At 39.0% G+C, this 18,124-nt stretch overlaps 1 protein-coding gene across 1 annotated transcript in view; it reads left to right on the forward strand.

Annotated features, from left to right (window-relative positions):
* EML6 (EMAP like 6) overlaps nt 1-18,124 on the forward strand; it is a 323,061-nt gene that overhangs the window by 223,231 nt on the left and 81,706 nt on the right. The window contains exons 18-21 of the mRNA XM_069071721.1: nt 3,546-3,646; nt 7,433-7,635; nt 10,481-10,592; nt 10,850-10,977. Of these exons, the coding sequence (XP_068927822.1) occupies nt 3,546-3,646; nt 7,433-7,635; nt 10,481-10,592; nt 10,850-10,977 (544 nt within the window). The remainder of the gene's footprint in view (nt 1-3,545; nt 3,647-7,432; nt 7,636-10,480; nt 10,593-10,849; nt 10,978-18,124) is intronic.

Below are 18,124 nucleotides of genomic sequence, written 5' to 3' on the forward strand. Positions count from 1 at the left end.
TAAGGTTGGGTAAACAAGGGTATATTTGTAGGCAACAGGAAAACAACCCAAGTAAATAGAAAAAAAAGTTGAAGATAGTGAAAGAGTGGGAATGTTAGAGGGAGTGATCTGCTAAAGAAGATAGGTAGAATGGGTCCAAGGGTTTGTATAGAGGCTCTTGCCTTAGCAAGAAGAAGGACTACTTTTCATGTGAGGTAGGGGAAAAGGAGGAGATATGAAGAAGGAGAAGAGGGAACTAGTTTTTTTTAGTGATATGGGAGTCCAGGTCCTTAGCTGAGAGGAAGTGGGGCATTCCACGAGAGACATGAGAAGATATGAAAAAGTTTCAAATTGCAAAATTTGAATGGGATGGTGAATCAATTGTGGGGGAGGGAGAGGGTGGTACAAAAGAATTTTATACATATTTAAAATAAATTTGAAGTAGACCAAATAAGGTCAGTTTTGTGATTTTCTTGAGTTTCATTTAGCAACACATAAATAGGAACAAAGGAAGCAGATAGTAGGAGGAATCCAAGGTTGGGGCTTAGCAAGGTCTTATGGGCAATAGCATGAGAGAGCAAAGGATTTGAGTGTAGAGGAGAGTTTTTAACCAAGGGGTCAAGAAGAAGGAGAGTGTAAACAATATATGGGTGATGGTCTGGGAAAGAACTTAGTGGTAAAGGGATTAGAAGTCACAGTGAGAATAAAGAACAGTGATAGAAGTCATAAGACAAAAGGAAAGATGAACTTATAAAAAATTATGATCAGACAAAGGAATTTCAGATTTTATGAATATGGAACAGTTATAAGTGATGGCAACATTAAAGGTATCACCATCTCTATGTATTGCTGAGGTGGGTGAGCAGGGAAATGAATAAATTGGGGTATTAGAAAGTTAGGATGTTTGAGAGTATCAATATGTATGCTGTACTATCATGAGGTATGAGGGCAAAAGTTGGGAAGAAGAGAAAGACTGTGAGCCAAGTGCTGAGGAAGGAAGGAGAATGTCCCAGGGCTCTATAGGTAACAGGTATCAGAATCATGACTGAGTGACATATTCAGGTGGAATGAAACTCAAAGGAAGAGAGGTTACTGGGCAATGAGGGAGAGCAAGGAATTTCTGACTCCCCCACCATGATCAATGTGGAGGGAGTATTAGTGATAGTGCAATCAGTAGGGGAGATGGAAGACGGAGAGGCTGTGTCATGGAAAGAGGGGAGGAAATAAGCATTTATGGAATTCCTTTTGTGAGCCAGGCACTGTGCTAAGCATTTTACAAATATGTCATTCAATCTCACAGTTCTGTAAGCCAGGCACTCTTATGATCCCCATACTATAGTTGGGTAAACTAAGGTTAAGTGACTTAGTGATGATCCCACAGTAAGTATCTGAGGCCATATTTGAATGCAGGTCTTCCCTACTCCAGCCTGAGTGCTCTCTCCACTATGTTTCCTAGTTTGTTAACTATGGAGCAAGTATTTCAAAGAGCACAATGGAAGGCACTGGTAGTTCTGGAGTGGAACTTTTCGGGGGCCAGGGTTAAGGGGGATAGGAATAAAGGAACAGACAGTGGGTACTTTGGGATGTAAGTTATGCGGTGGGCTCTGCTCTGCTTTTTTTAGTGGTATAGCGATGCTGTTAGCTGAGTAACAGCACAACTACTGAGTCACAAGATTATAGAGAAGGGTGCTAGAGTACTCCTGCCTCTAAAATTCCTCTGAGATCTGTGATAAGTCGTCACATCTCCCCACTAACAATGGGCTCTCACCTCTGAGGAGAGCAGGCAGCCGTGAATTTTCAGTACAAATTGAGGATGGGCTCTTTTTGCGTATGTGTGTGTAGGGCCACGGAGAAGTTTTATTTCTGATGTTTTTCAGTAAATCTCACTTTTGATTTTTTTTTTTTGCCTTTTGGAGGGCAATTGGGGTTAAGTAACTTGCCCAAGGTTACATGGCTAGTTTTTTTTGCGTGGGTGTTAAGTGTCTGAGGCTAGAACCGAACTCTGGTCCTCTGACTTCAGGGCCAGAGCTCTTACTTACTGTTCCACCTAGCTGCCCCTACACTTTGATTTTTACTAACCCTTACTCTACTTTGAAGGTTTAAGGGCCATTAATTGGCCAGATTGCAGATGGATAAGTTCATGGGGAGGTTTTCTGAACTCCTGATTGGTCTTTTGGGCCATTAAGCCTTGACACATAATAATTAATACCCTTAGCAGCCTCAGACACAGGTAGCTGTTATCTGTGTAGGAGGCCTGTACTATGCAATTTCTCATAATTAGACTAGGAGTGACCTTGAAAAGGCAAGTCTTATCTTAAAATGGAGGTGATGGCTGAAAATTCTGTGCAGTAAGGCTTTTTACAAGTTAAAAAACAGGGGGGAGTGGGAATTTGTTGAATTAGCAGGCAAGCTAAAGAGGTTACAGTTTTTTATATATATATATATACATATATATGTGTGTGTGTGTGTGTGTGTGTATGTGGTATGCATACCTATGGATAGACAGACAGACAGACAGATAGATAGATAGATTTTAAAACATTAACTCAGCATACAAGCAGAAAAGAGATAATATACTACCCTTAATAAGCTTTTCTTCCAGTTAGGAGGTCTCCCAAAATAAGGGTTACATTGGTGGTTTCAATGTACAATGACCAATAAATTGATCTAATCCTGCATAATGGGTTGGGCCATCACTTAGTTTTATTTCTATAGTCAGAAATTCATAAATCAGTGGCACCTCAAATTAAGAATGGGCTGCAAAAGTCAAATAGGACATTAGGCAAGAAAAAGATACCTGTAATAGATACATAATCTAATTGATTTGGATTTTTCTACTAAATGCACAGGTTGCAACCCACCTATACTTTTTTTTCATCCAATTCAGTTCTTCTCTCTGTCTTTCTATGAGGTTTCCCTAGATGATCTTCCATGAGTACCAGTGCAGCATTTAGGCTATCTGCCTATAATTAATAACTCTTACCTGCCCACCTTCTAAGTCTGATTCTACATGCCTAAATGATACCTTTGGCCTCATTTTTTTGGGCACAGCGCATTAGTAATTATATGCTACAGACTACTTGTTCCCACCACGTGTCTCTCCATTGCCACACATATCACCTTCTGTTCTAGAACAGATGGTGTGTCTGTTGTCCAAGGACCATCCTAGCAATATGAAGCCTTGGTTGGCCATGAGATGGCATGTTCTTTGGGCGTGGTAATCTGTAAAACAAAGAAAAATAGAAATTGATGATTGATGTATATTATTTTTCCATTGTTTAGACTATAATTAGGAGAATGTTGATGTCAACATTGAGGTGAAATATAATGACTGAGATATATATTAATGAAGTAAATGTATTGGCTGATCCATTTAAGACTTTGTATGGACTTATATGTGAATTCCTAATTTCTTCCCAAAACCATCATAAATATTTATAATAAAAATTAAGCCAAACAAATGGCCAAAATGAGAAATGTTTTTTTTTAATATTCCATTTATTATTTAACTTAAAAGTCTTTTTTTCTCTGTTCAATCTGGCATTTTTCCTGTTTCTCTTTTACAGAGGACATAAAGATAAGATATTTGTAGTGAAGTGCAACCCACATCATGTGGACAGACTGGTTACTGTTGGGATAAAGCACATCAAATTCTGGCAACAAGCAGGTACTTCTTTTGAATTCATCATTTGTCTGAATTTATTATTCTTTTGTGATAGTAGAAAGAAAGTCTTTCTCTAATCCCAGTTGAAGGCGTATGTGGAAATTTTTTCTTCCTAATATCACTCCGAAACTTAATGCTTGAGATGATATGACTGATTTTTCAGTATCTAGAATGCTATGTGTATGTCAGTTTTCTACAGATCATAATAATAGCTGACTTTTTGGTAACACTTTCAGTTATACAAAGTCCTTGGCATTCATTATCTCATTTGATCCTCTCCAAAACCCTGTGAAATAAGCTATTATTTACCTTCAAAAGAAGAAACCCATTCAAAAGAAGAGGCCCATAGAAGGTTACTTTACCCAGGGGTTACTTTGTGATGCAGGACTAGAAATCTTACACAGATAATGTGTCTGAGATAGGATTTAAACTTTCTAATTTCAAGTAGTAGAATACTCATTCTTATTCATTGTTCATATTGATAATTAAATTTATAACCTTCATAGCTCTGGACTCCAGTGGACTGGGTCCAGTCCTGGGGACTGATTTCCTTTAGCTTGTTGCCCTAATGTGAGGTACTCCACAAAAAAATCTCCTAGTATACTCTGGTATGTGTGGGTTTTTTCATATGTGAGCAATAGGATTCTCAACTCTTACGCAAGCACGGAAAGTACCAGATGTATATTCAATACAGGGCACTGTTTATTTCACCCTGCAGAAAATGTGTTAAATACAAAGAACTCACAGGAGCCCACCAACAGATACAGAAACACATAAAACATTCAACTAGCCCATAAGCTCTCAGAAGGGAGCTGTCCTTGGGGGCTGCTATTGGAACAATTCTTTGACATTCTTGTATATGTCTTTTCCCCGAAGGGTCCTAACTAGTCTCCCCCAGAGTCCGAGTGCTAGCCTGTGGTTTATATTCCCCCTGAAAAATAAGTATATCGTGGGGGCAGCTAAACAAAGAATCCCCTTCCCATCAGATCTCCACTGACAAAATAACTCAGAGTTTACCCTATGCAGTCAATGCTCCTCTTGATTCGGGAAATCCTCTTGTTGAGACTTAGGGGTGCTGGGACCCCAAAATAGTAACAGACAGGTTCTTCCTCGAATGAATTCAACCCAAGCCTTCCTTCAGTCAAAGATAAGGTTTATTGGAGCACTAGTCATGGTGGACAGGATTCTAAAAATCTGCCAAATTGGCTAGACTCTAAAGGTATCTGAGCAATTTAGTTGGGGGCAAGATGGAGCTTATATACAGAAAAACTGTTGGAAGGATCTAGGAGTGGACAAGTAGTCTGGGGGTGACTGAGAGGTAACAGAGAAGGACTGTGTGCCCTAGGTGAATGCCAGAGACCTGTGCCATGTGGCTGAGGGAGAATGGGGTCTAGATGGAATCAAAGGTGGGAAGAAGCCAGGGTGATTTGGAGGTAACAGACAATAAAGGGCTAGGCTAGGTTAGAGGTAATAGAGAATTGGGAGATTGAGCATAGGCCACAATGAAAGACCAGTTGAGAGGATTACTGGCATGGGTACACTCCTTAGGGAGGTATCTATGCCCCAGATAACCTTAAACAAAGGTCTGTGCCCCCTGGAATTAATTGTCAGGTTGTCAGCAAGTTCATTAAAGGCTCCTTACTCAACCCTCCTTTACATACCAGACTTAAGGAAGTAGAAAGCTTACTCTAAAGGAGACATATGGACTTTTTAGTGCTTCTAAGGTTCCCTTTCAGGGCACTAATTAAACCCCTACTCTCTTAAAATTAGAGGGTATTGAGTGAATGTTCCTTGAAGACAATGTTAGTGAGGTTGATTCTCCTTCCACAACATCTTTATGCATCTGTTCCCTTCCTCTCCACTTGCACCACAGAGTTCTAAATCCAGGCCTCGTCACCTCTTTAACAGACTTTTCCAACAGGTCTACAAATTAGTCTCTCTGACTCTAGCTCCTCCTATCCGGAGATAATCCTCCACATGGCTGCCGAAATGATTCTCCTTAAGCACAGCACTTAACATGTTACTCCCTGCTCAGTAAGCCCCACGGGTTCCCGTTTGTCTCTTGGATCAAATACAATCTTGCCTTTGAAGCTCTTCACAGTTGGCCTCCAACTCATCTTTCCAGTCTGATCAATAGTCAATAATCAATAAATATTTATTAAGGACCTACTATGTGCCGGGCATTTTGCTAAGTGCTGCAGATACTGAATATTCAAGAAACCATTGTAAGCCAGAAGGCTTTATATAATTATAAAGGCAATCCCTGCCCACAAGGAGCTTATAGTCGGGGAAAACAACATACAAACGGAACTGAAAAGAGGGGGGCGTGGGGATACTGCGGAGGGGAATAATGTTAGTGGAGTCTAAAAGCCCAGCAGAGCAACTGCTGGGAAATGAAGTTAGCTGGAAAATTCTGAGCCCTCTCGTAAGGGAGTTCGGGGAAGAATTTATTGTTCTCCCCTCCGGTATTTCAATCAGAGAGGAGAAGCAATTGAGTCATCTAAGACTGGTCTCTTATGACCCCTCCCAGAGAGTGCATTCAGTCCAACCTGTCCCGCTTCAGATGCCTTAATCACAGCATCCCATGTCCTGACTTGACTCCGTGCTTCCCACTCTTGGAAAGTTCCGGCCCCCACATCACCTCTTGGAATCACTCGCTCCTTTCCAGGTCAGCCCAAGTGCCTCTTCCCTGATTTCCCCATTTATAGTGCTCCTTTCTCATATATGTATTTATTTTGTACATATTTCGTATTTAATTATCTATTATTTATTCGTATTTAATTATCTATTATTTAATAATGTACATGTGGTTTCTTCCCAGCAGAATGTTAACTTCAAGAGAGCAGAGACAATTTCATTTTTACCTTTTATTTCGACTTCTTAGGCCAGCACCAGACACACAGAAGGTGTTTAATAACTGCTTGTTGAAATGAATTGAATAATATAAATGATGAAATAACTGATACCCTATAAAAATATGACCAGTTTGCCTTTTTACTAATTAATAGGATAGATTTAGTAAGCATACACACATATATGATACATATAAACATATATACATATGCCTGCTTATATGTATAGGTTGTATACATATACCTTTACATACATGTGTGTATATATATGTGTGATTTCTTACTGTATACATGGCACTATGATAAGTTAAGGTCTGGGGACACCACACCAAAAATGAAGTAGTCTCTGCCCTCAAGAAACTTACATTCCACAGATGAATGCAAATTGTACACAAATTGGAGGTAAATACAAGATAATTAGAGGAGGAAGAGAAAACCACTAAGGCAAGAAAGGTTTCATGCCATCACCATAACTTTCAAAAGAACATCACACAGTGCCAAATCTGATAGGCTCGTTTTAGTAACTTTCCCATAAAAAAGAACACATCATTCTCACAATAACACTTGCTGTGCGAAATATATTTACACAGGTAGAGAATTCTGTTTTCATTGCCTGTTCAGTTTGTTGGGGTTTTTAGAGAATATGTGGAGAAACTTACATAAAAGAATGCTTACACAAAAGCATTCTTGCTTACAGTGGCTTCTTGAATATTATTACACTTAACCTTGTCTGAAACCTGGCTTTTCAAGTACATATTTGGAATACTTCCTCCACTGGCATTTCTTTTTGCTTACTGAATTATCATTTTTCAAGGCTGTTTCAAAAGAAATTGATTCACTTCTTATTTTCCACTTAATTCATTCTACATGCTCTTTGAAGATAACATCAAGGATATTCATCAGAAATATAATAAAACCTTTTCCCCTCCAACTCCAGGTGGGGGCTTCACATCTAAACGAGGAATCTTCGGCAGTGTTGGGAAATTAGAAACAATGATGTCTGTTTCTTATGGACGAATGGAAGACCTGGTTTTCTCCGGAGCTGCAACTGGAGATATTTTTATTTGGAAAGATATTCTTTTACTTAAGACTGTGAAAGCCCATGATGGGCCTGTTTTTGCTATGCATGCATTGGATAAGGTATAGTATATTATTTAAAAGTCTTTTGCCAATTAACATTTTTTCCCATTATGTAATGGAATTAGGAAGAAACACTAAAAAACAAAAAAAGCTAGGCATCTGGAAAAAGTACAAGTTGACCATTCATGCTGGGAAGTTGTAGCTAGGGGGAAGTGGGGATAAAGTAGTTTGGGATTTAAAAAAAAATTCTCTGTTTCTTCCCGTCTCTCACTTTTTTTCTTTCTCCATCTGTATAACACCTGTCTTTAAAAATTTGTGTGCAGTATGAGAAAACATAGCCAAAAAATTCTCTGAGGCCTTTTGTCTAAGAATTAGTGGGAAAAATCTTGATACAATATGTAGCTCAGTTCAGAGTACTGTTTTAACAGAATAGGGAAAGAACTAGCAGTATCTGTTGTTTTACACGTTGTTCCCATTGCCCTGTAAAAACAGACCCCCATGGACTGGACCAACCCAGCTTCTTTGGGTGACTGTCAGCTTTAAACCTTTGATGAAAGTGCTGGATTGTGGGGCGGTCAGGTGGCTCAGCGAGTAAGAGCACCGGCTCCAGTGTTGGGATGACCTGGATCAAATCCGGGCTCAGATACTCAGCACCACACCCAGAAATAACTGGCCATGTAACCTTGAGCAAGTTGGTTAACCCCGACTGCTTTAAAAAAAAAAAAGTGCTGGATTGAAGTCTACCTGCCTCCCTGCTATGTTCCTACTCCAAGTAGTATTCTGTAATGGAAAAAGTACTGAATCTGGAGTCAGGGAAGCTGCATTCAAATCCTGGCTGTGCCACTTCTGTGACCTTGAGCAAGTGCTTAAACTGGCCAGACTTTAGCTCCCTCATTTTTGAAATAAAAAGAGTTGACTTACATGACCTCTAAGGTCCCTTCCAGATTGAAATCCTGTGATACAGTTTATTTGCATTTTGTCTCAAATAATCAAGTTGCCCCATCCTCCAAGCAGATTTCAGAAAGTGCTGATTTCTCTGGAGTGCTCTATGTAAGCAATCTATCTCACCTATTATGTAAGCAAAAATGAATTCTGTAATGCTGATCGGCTGGGATGTCCAGCCAACTCAGGACTTTCAGAGCCCCAGGCAGTCTGAGTCTCTAAACAGACCTGATCAGGTCAAACCTGGTTTTCAGGATTGACATTTGCTTGTGCACAGTCCAACTTATGGTTGATACCAGTTTTTAAAAATTTCTTCACATATTATAATGTGTAATAACTGTTTTGTGGATATATTATTCTTTTAATAAATTAATTTTGTTAAAAATATGAAATGCTTTTTTAAAAAGACTAGGAAAGAAAATTTTCCCACCAACACTATATTAGGGATAGGGATGTGGACCTCTTACATGAAAATATCTCTCCCTCTACCCAGGCAGGTTGGCATCCACTTAAAGTTTTAGAGAGTCGCCTAGATTTAGTGACATTCTGAGCACGTCAACATGCATTTGTTCAGTGCTTCCTATGTGCAAAGCACTGTGTTGAGGTTAAGACTCTTGGGGCAGCTAGGTGGGGCAGTAAATAGAGCACTGGCCCTGAAGTCAGGAGGACCTGAGTTCAAATCTGGCCTCAGACACTTAATACTTACTAGCCCTGTGACCTTGGGCAAGTCACTTAACCCCAAATGCCCTGTCTTCCCTCCTCTAAAAAAAAGAAAATAAAGATTTAAAATTCTTACCCAGTATTAGATACCAATATGTGTCAGAGATGTGACTTAAACCCAGGTCTCTCTCCCTGGCTCCAAAGGCAGCTCCCTGTCCACTATGTTATGGCTTCTTCTCTAGTTCATTGGGAATGTTAGTTTACCTTTTTATCACTTGACAAATTTAATCGCAAAGTCATAGAAATAATAGGAACTTTGCAATATCCTTTGACTTTGAGGAAGTAACTCCATATCAAAAAATAAGGATCATAGTATTTCAGTTCATAAATTTATAAGAATTACTTTTTTGGTAAGGGATGTGACTAAGTCTGTGATTTCACTGCTACGAGTTCCAGATGAGGAACCTTTCACCAGTACAGATAGGCACATTCTCTTAGAGAGTTGCCTAGAGCACCTAGGTTAAGTCACTTACCTAGGGTCGTACAGACAGTACATGTGAGAAAGCCCAACTTGAAGCCAGATCTTACTGTTGTCAAGGATAGCTTTCTATCCACAATACCTTCTCTATTTATCTTCATTGAAATGCACTGGAATGAGTACCTCAGAGAGAGCAGAATTAATTATTGCCTGGTATTTTGCTTTAAAAAAAAAGGAAATGACTTATGAATAAGGACAGTTGGTGTATTCTGGTAAGTTGCCAAAAGTAAAGTTCAGTGATGATACCAATAAATCATGTGCCTTGATCAAGTAATAAAGATAACTATTTTTTTTAAAAATAGTCAATCTGTTAAGCAGTTTGCTTGCCAGTTTTTCAAAAGATGAATCTTGATTTTAATTAGTGTGGAAATTGGTGACATTTAATTATATGCTAATGAGCAGCCAGGACCATAAGACCCTAGCTTTGGATCTGGAAGAGTTCATCCAGTCCAATCTCCTCAAATTATACATGAGAAAATGAGGCCAAAATAATTTTATATGACTTTTGTGTTGCTTTTGTGATAAATATGTATGCTTTCTCCTGGGATTGAATATAAATATATAAGCATTTTTAAAACTCCATGGAATATCATAACTAGAATTTCTGGTGACTATGGGACCAAATATATTGATGTATGCTTGAAAAAACATGGCAAATTTTTTAAAAAGACCTCTCCCAAGTAGGTGTGTTATTTTAAAGATAAATTAAATTTCTCATGCCAAAAGATTGATGTCTATACACGCTCTGCATTTGTGCTTTTACAGGGTTTTGTAACAGGTGGAAAAGATGGAATTGTGGAACTCTGGGATGATATGTTTGAGAGATGCTTGAAGACTTACGCTATTAAAAGATCTGCATTATCGACTAGCTCTAAAGGTGCCACTTGTACATACACAGTAGTAATGGTTCCATTCCTATGAGTGGGTTGCTATTGATGGACCTCAAAACCCTTCCTAAATCCACTCTCATCACTTTCTACATACTTAGAGCTCAGGCCCTTTGGTAGAACGGCAAAGAAGTAATGGCCACACACTTAGAAAATGATCAAAAACTGCTTTCATACTCAATTATATTTCTATTCCTCCCATCTTTAATACTGTCAAATACTATTTTCTTTCTCTCCCCCCACCCAGGTTTGCTCTTGGAGGACAATCCTTCAATTCGTGCCATCACTTTGGGACATGGACATATCCTAGTAGGAACCAAGAATGGAGAAATACTTGAAATTGATAAGAGTGGCCCGATGACGCTGCTTGTTCAGGTATGGTACTCTCCTATGCTCATGCAAACCTATCCTGACTAATAGTGAAGTCTAAAGTAAATCGCCTTGTGTAGTATTCCCCAATTCCTCCCACTCCGCCCCCCCCCCATGCAAACATCAGGTTAAAATATGTATCAAGGATCCAAATGTGGTGATGCATGCATATAATCCCTGCTAGTAGCAGGGTTCAGGTTGGTGGATTGCTTGAGCTCAAGAGTTCTGAGCTGCAATGACCTAACCTGATAGAAACTATGCTGTTAGAGCAAATCCCTAAGAGTGTGGAGCAGGGAATCAGGTTACCTAAGGAGGGACAAACTGGCTTAAGTCATAAATAGAACAGGTCAAAGCTCCCCTCCCAATTACCGTGGCTTTAGGACTTGTGAGTGGCTACTGCACTTCAAGCCAGGGCAAAATAGGGAGACCTGGACTCAAAAAACCAAAAAAGACATTAATGACTGGTTTGAATGGAAATAGAAGTCACAAAATCTATAACCTTAGGGTGAAGAACAATTCCATGATTTTAGGTTAGATGACAATAGGATTTTTATGAACTGATTGCATGAGTGTAAATAAGCTTCAGGTTTTTTGTATTATCAACTGTCAGTCACGTCTTCTGCTGGAAATCTCCTAAAGCTATGATTTCAGACCTTTCTTTCTATCAGTTGAGTGTGTTTGTGCTAAGATACTTTTATATAGAATTGACCCATCGCACATCAAATGGCTTTTCAGCTCTATGAAGTCCCCTTGCAGTAGCTAGGTAGTGAGTGAAGAGAGTGCTGGACCTGGAGTCAGGAAGACCAGAGTTCAAATTCTACCTCAAATGCTTACTGGCTATGTGAGCCTGGGCAAGTCATTTAATCCGTCAGGCTAAGTTTTCTCATATAGAAAATAGGGACAATAATAGCATCTACTTCTAGGTTGTTGTGAGGATAAGATGAAACATTACTTGTAAAACACTTACAAACCTTACAGCACTAGGTAAAAGCTGGCTATTTTTTGGAGGGATTCTAATAGCCCATCTTTGAAATCACTAGTTCCTCTGTATTTGAACCATAACTGGTATACTTGAAACTATTGTATATTTCTCTCCTGATAAAAGTTAGTAACGTAATGCACTTAATATTGTATAAAATACCAAATTATCATAGTGTCTGAGTTGAAAGGGAACTCATTAGCAATCTAACACAACCTGTTCCTACTGGAAACCTCTCTACAATGTTTCCAACAAGTGGTCATCCAGCCTTGAGGAACTCGAGTGAGAGAGAACATGTTACAGTACCTCTCTCCCTTGGCAAGGCATTCCTCTTGTGGCCGACTCTAATTATTAGGAAGTGGTTTCCTACCATCAAACCTGTCTGTTTCTCAGCAACTTCTACCCATTACTCCTTACCCTGCCCAAGTGTAGCCACTCAGACAAGTCTAAGCCTTCTATCTGCCAGAATGCCCTTCAAGTACTTGACAGCAACTATCACACTTGCTCTTTATATCTCTACTGACTTTGACACTTGAAACCATGTGATCTAGAGCAAGTCACTTCATGGTTCTGGGTCAAAATTCAATCTGTGAAATGAAAGGCTTGGATTAGATGTTTTCTGAGGTCTCTTCCCACTCCAAATCCCATGATACTATTCTCCAAGCTAAGCACCCACAGTTCCTTCAACTGATCATCAGATGGCATAATCTTGAGCCCCTTCTTTATCCTGGTCACCCACCTTTAATACTGGTCCCCCTCATTTGTATTCTTTCTAGCTTCAATGCCCTTCCTACAGTGTAGTTCCCAGAAACTAACATGATATTCCTGATGTAGCCTGTTGAGGGTAGAGTCCAACAACACTACTTCCCTGTATCTGGATACCATGACTATGACAGAGTATTCTAAAATCCATTAGTTGTTCCGGCTGCCATGTTACACTGTTAATTCATATTGAGCTTGCACTTCACCAAAAAATCAGAGATTTTTTTAGGTGATTTGCTAATTAAACACATTCCTATCATATATACATACAAATGTGTATATATAGATACATTCACATATATGTATATTATATATATATATATTTCTATAGAGTTCACTTTTGTACCTAAATCTAAGAGTTTACATTTATCCACATTACATTTTTTTCTAACTAGATTTATCCCAAATTCTAGAGCTAGGTCTTAATTTGTGGAAATAACAAATCTCAAGAAATGGTCACATTATTTGAATTCTCACTGCTGTATATTTCCATTGGACTGGACCAGTTATCATATCTTACATATTTATAACTTAAATAGTACAAAGCTGGAACTTAGCAAAATATTTCTGGATCCTGTGTTAACCAATTTGTTCACTCCCCCAGTTTTATCTGTAGATTTGATGAACATACCATACATGCTTTACACATATTCTGATAAATATGTTGAACACAGGGCCATAATGCAATCAGATTCTTCAGTGGTGGACAATGTATGTAGAGCCAGTCTCTGTGACAATGAAGTGAGCATAGTTCATAGTTCATCTCTATTATCGAACTACTTTTCTAAAAGATACATATAGAGGGTATCTACACAAGGCTAAACAAACATCAATATGAAAAATTAAAAGTTAATCAATCATCTTTGGTTTTCTACTCTCTAAATATTTGGTATCATAGTTTTAAAAAGTCTAACATTGAGTTTTTCACTTTCTAGCCAAATGATTTGATATCATGAAGACTTAGCTTTGCATTCAAACTCAAATAAAAAAAATCCAAAGTTATCAGAATGGTTCATAGAAGTCATAATCATTTCTATTCATATTTTAATCATACCAGAGAGAAAGCTTCTAAATAATGAACGTGAGAAAGCATTCTAAAAGAAATTGCACTTCACTAGACATCCAACAATTCACACCAAAGAGAAACTCTATGGATAAAATGAATATGGGAAATCCTATCACTGGCATTTCCATCTTATTGAAAATTGAATGATTCTTACCACAGAGACTTCCTGTGCCTGTAGTGAATGTGGGAGATCTTTTAGTTGAAATACTTTTCTTATTAAACACCAGAAAATTCATAGGAAAGAAGGCCTACATATAGAAGCAATGTGTGAAAACTTTTATTCTGAGAAGACAGCTTACTCAACATCAGGGAATTTATAATAAAGAGCAACTTAATGAATGTAATGAATGTAGGAAAACCTTCAGATTTTCCTTCATGTCAACTTTTTGTGATTGTAAGAAACCATACACTCTTGCAGAACAGTCCTAGGACCCCTGAAAACATTAGCAAAACCCTCTTCCAGGATTTCTGTAAACATACAACAAGAAAATCCTTCTTCAGGGCTTCTGAACCAACAGCAAGGTTCAAGGACCTCTGCAACAACAGCACTGTCCTTCACCAGTGGACGAATCTGGCAAAACAACATCAAAACAGACAGACAAAGTACCAGCATAGGTAGAAGCAGGACCTCTGCTGGGCTCCGGCTTCCACCTTCCCCAATCCATGTAAAAGGGGACTCTAAACAAACTTTGGAGCTGCAGAACACACAAAATGACAAAGAGAAGCTAACCTCCCGCTGAGGACAGCCCGGCAGGCTGGCAGGAATCGGCCAGCACAGCACTCTGGGAGCTGAGCCCAGCCCCACACAGGCTTTAGCCCCAGGGTGGGCCTGACCAGCCCCCTGCAGGAGGGACTCCAGATCAGCAGCAGCTGTGGCTGTTTCCAGATTTGTCAACACATAGATGCGAAGGACAAAGTGAAAGGTCAGTGTAGTCTGGACTTTGGGACCCAGTAAGTGGGAATGCTTGGCTTTTGCCCCTGGGGTAAGAAGCCACTAAGATGCAGGCACAGCCAGCAAGCACCCCGTGGCAGCTTCAACTCCTGGTCCTGGCCTGCAGAGTGTAGGGGGACCAAGCACCAGTCTGAGGGGTAATCGCTCTTCCTTTAGCCTTCTTGGATCTGGATTGCAGTCTAGGGTGGAGGTCCTGGGGTGTGTGTCCAGCTTGCCAGAGAGTTTGGAGACCTCAGAGAGGGCACCCATGTAATGCCTCTGGCAGCTGAGAAAACCCCAGCGTTTGGGACAAAAGCTCCCCTGTCTGGTGACAGAGTCCTACTGTGGCAAAAAGCCCAGAGGTCAAGTGACTGAGGGGCGACATGACCAGGCAAAGGAAACAAAGCAGACAGAAGATTCCAACATTAGACTCCTATTTTGGGGACAAAAAGGAGAAAAGCATGGAACAGGAGGAAGACAGTGAAGTCAGAACTCCTTCACCAAAAGCTTCTAAGGAAAATACAAGCTGGTTACAGGCCATAGAGGACCTTAAGAAGCAGATAAGAGAATTGGAGAAAAATTAGGAAGAGAAATGAGAACAATGCAAGGAAATTATGAAATGAGAGTCAACAGCCTGACTGAGGAAAATAATACCTTAAAAAATAGACTAACTCAAATGGCAAAAGAGGCTCAAAAAGGCAATGAGGAGAAGAATGCCTTAAAAAGCCAAATTTGCCAGACGGAAAAAGAATCTCAAAAGCTCACTGAGGAGAATCATTGCTTCAGAATGAGATTGGAGCAAATGGAAGCTAATGACTTTATGAGAAATCAAGATGCTATTAAACAGATCCAAACAAATGAAAGAATAGAAGGCAATGTGAAATATCTCATGGGAAAAAACACTGACCTGGAAAATAGATCTAGGAGAGATAATTTAAAAATTATTGGACTACCTGAAAGCCATGATCAAAGTAAGAACCTAGAAATCATCCTCCAGGAAGTTCTCAAAGAAAACTGCCCTGATGTTTTAGAACCAGAGGGCAAAATAGAGGTTGAAAGAATCCACTGATCACCTCCTGAAAAAGATCCCAAAAAGAAAACTCCTAGGAATATTATAGCCAGGTCCCAGAATTCCCAGATTAAGGAGAGAATATTACAAGCAGCCAGGAAGAAACAGTTTGAATATTGTGGAAACACAATCAGGATAACCCAGGATCTGTCAACTTCTACACTGAGGGATCGAAGGGCTTGGAATATGATATTCCGGAGGGCAAAGGAGCTGGGATTAAAACCAAGAGTCATCTACCCAGCAAAACTGAGTATCATGTTTCAGGGGAAAATATGGTCATTTAGTGGAATAGAGGACTTTCAAGCATTCTTGCTGAAAAAACCAGAGTTGAATAGAAAATTTGACATTCAGATACAAGAAGCAAGAGAAGCATGAGATGGTAAACAGAGAAAAGAAATCATAAGGAACTTATCAAAGTTGAACTATTAACATTCCTACATGGAAAAACAATAATTGTAACTTATGAAACTTTTCTCAGTAGTTGAAGGGAATAGAAATATATATATATATATATATATATATATACATATATATATATGAGGGTATATGGGCTTATGAATACATATGGGAATGTGTGTATATATGTTTACAGGTATACATAGATAGAGGGCACAGGACCAATTTAACAGGAAGGGATGATACTTAAAAGGTGAAATTAAGAGGTGAGAGAGGAATATAATGAGAGGAGATGGGGAGAGACAGAATGGGGTAGACTATCATATATAGAAGAGGCAAGGGAAAATGGTTACAATGGAGGGGAAGAATAGGAAGGCAAAAGGGAATGGGTCAATCTTATTCCCATTGAATTTGGCTTGAGGAGGGAATGAAATACACACTAAATAGGGTATCTCACCCTCCAGGAGAATAGGGGGGGGGAAGGGGATGAGAGGGGGGATGATAGAAGGGAGGGCAGGCTGGGGGGGGAGGGAAGTTGGGAGCTCCCACTTTTGAAAAGGTACTGGATCAAAGTAGAGAATAGAACTAGTGGAAGGTGGGATAGGAGGGAGGGAAATATAGTCAGTCTTTTACAATATATCTACTATGTTATTGTTTTGCATTAGCTACACATGTACAACCTATACTGAACTGCTTATCTTCCCAGTAAGTGTGGGAGACAAGGGAGGAAGGGAATGAATCCGGAATTCAAAGTTTTAAAATCAAATACTCAAATATATATACATATATATATATATACACAAATATATATACACATATATATATACTGTTATTAATAATACTATTTTACATGTAATTAGGAAATAAGTTATACAGGCACTGGGGCATAGAGATCCACTGGAAAAGTCAAAAGGTGTATGGGAGAAAATATGGGAGAGAGCAGATTGGAGGAGGGGATATCCTGTGGGACTGCTATTTTGGGGCAGTGGGTAAGGGAAAAACGGGGAGAAAATTTGTAACTCAAAACCTGGTGAAATGAATTATGTAAATCAGAAGTTAATAAAGCATTTGAAAAAAAAGAAGAAAACACACTCTATAAATGAATGTGGAAAACACTTCAGTTTGACCTATCATCTTCTTAATATCATCAAATTCATACGAAAATATACCCATAAATTCACTTAATATGGAAAGTCCTTCAGTTGAAACCTAGTCTTTATTAAATAATAGAAAATTCACACTAAATAGGAATTAGATTAACATGATTAATATAAGGAAGCTTTTAGTTTCATATCACACTTTGTTCAGTATTAAATAATTCTGCCTGGGGTTTGGGGGAGACACCCAGTGAATATAAGGAAAGCATTTGGTCAAATATCATACTTCTTTTGATTGGCATAAGTAAATTTATATGATGGGCAAATACATGATTCTAACAAATGGAAATTTTAAGTCTAACTCAGAAATGTTTGCTCTTAAAGAATGTATCAATTGTGTAGAGCTATTCTTATTGTTCTTTCTTTATACAGAGGTCCTGTAGAGTCACAAATACAGGAACTATCAGTCTTTAGTATTATAGGGTCACAGGCTTAGATCTGGAAAGGATCTTAGAGGTCATATAGTCTAACCCTCATCATCTCTTGTCCAGGCTAAGACAAAAGTCTTTTCATTGGTCTCTCAACTTCCATTCTTTTCCTTTTCCAATCCATCCTAGACACTGCTGCCAAACTGGTATTACTAAAATTAAATCTGGCCATCTTATAAAATCTTTAGTAACTTTCTATTGTCCCCTCTATAAAGCACAAAATCTTTAGTTTGTCATGTGAAGCACTACACAGTCCAGCTCTCACTCAACTTTGGAGTCTTGTTTGATATCACTCCCCTCCACACTCTCACCATTCCAGACATACTGACCTACTAGCTATTACCTGTGTATAACGTTCCATTTCC

This window comes from Petaurus breviceps, unplaced genomic scaffold (genome assembly GCF_028583685.1).
Source record: "Petaurus breviceps papuanus isolate PSGF00001 unplaced genomic scaffold, PetGlider_PUasm1.0 90842, whole genome shotgun sequence".
Lineage (NCBI taxonomy): Eukaryota > Metazoa > Chordata > Mammalia > Diprotodontia > Petauridae > Petaurus > Petaurus breviceps.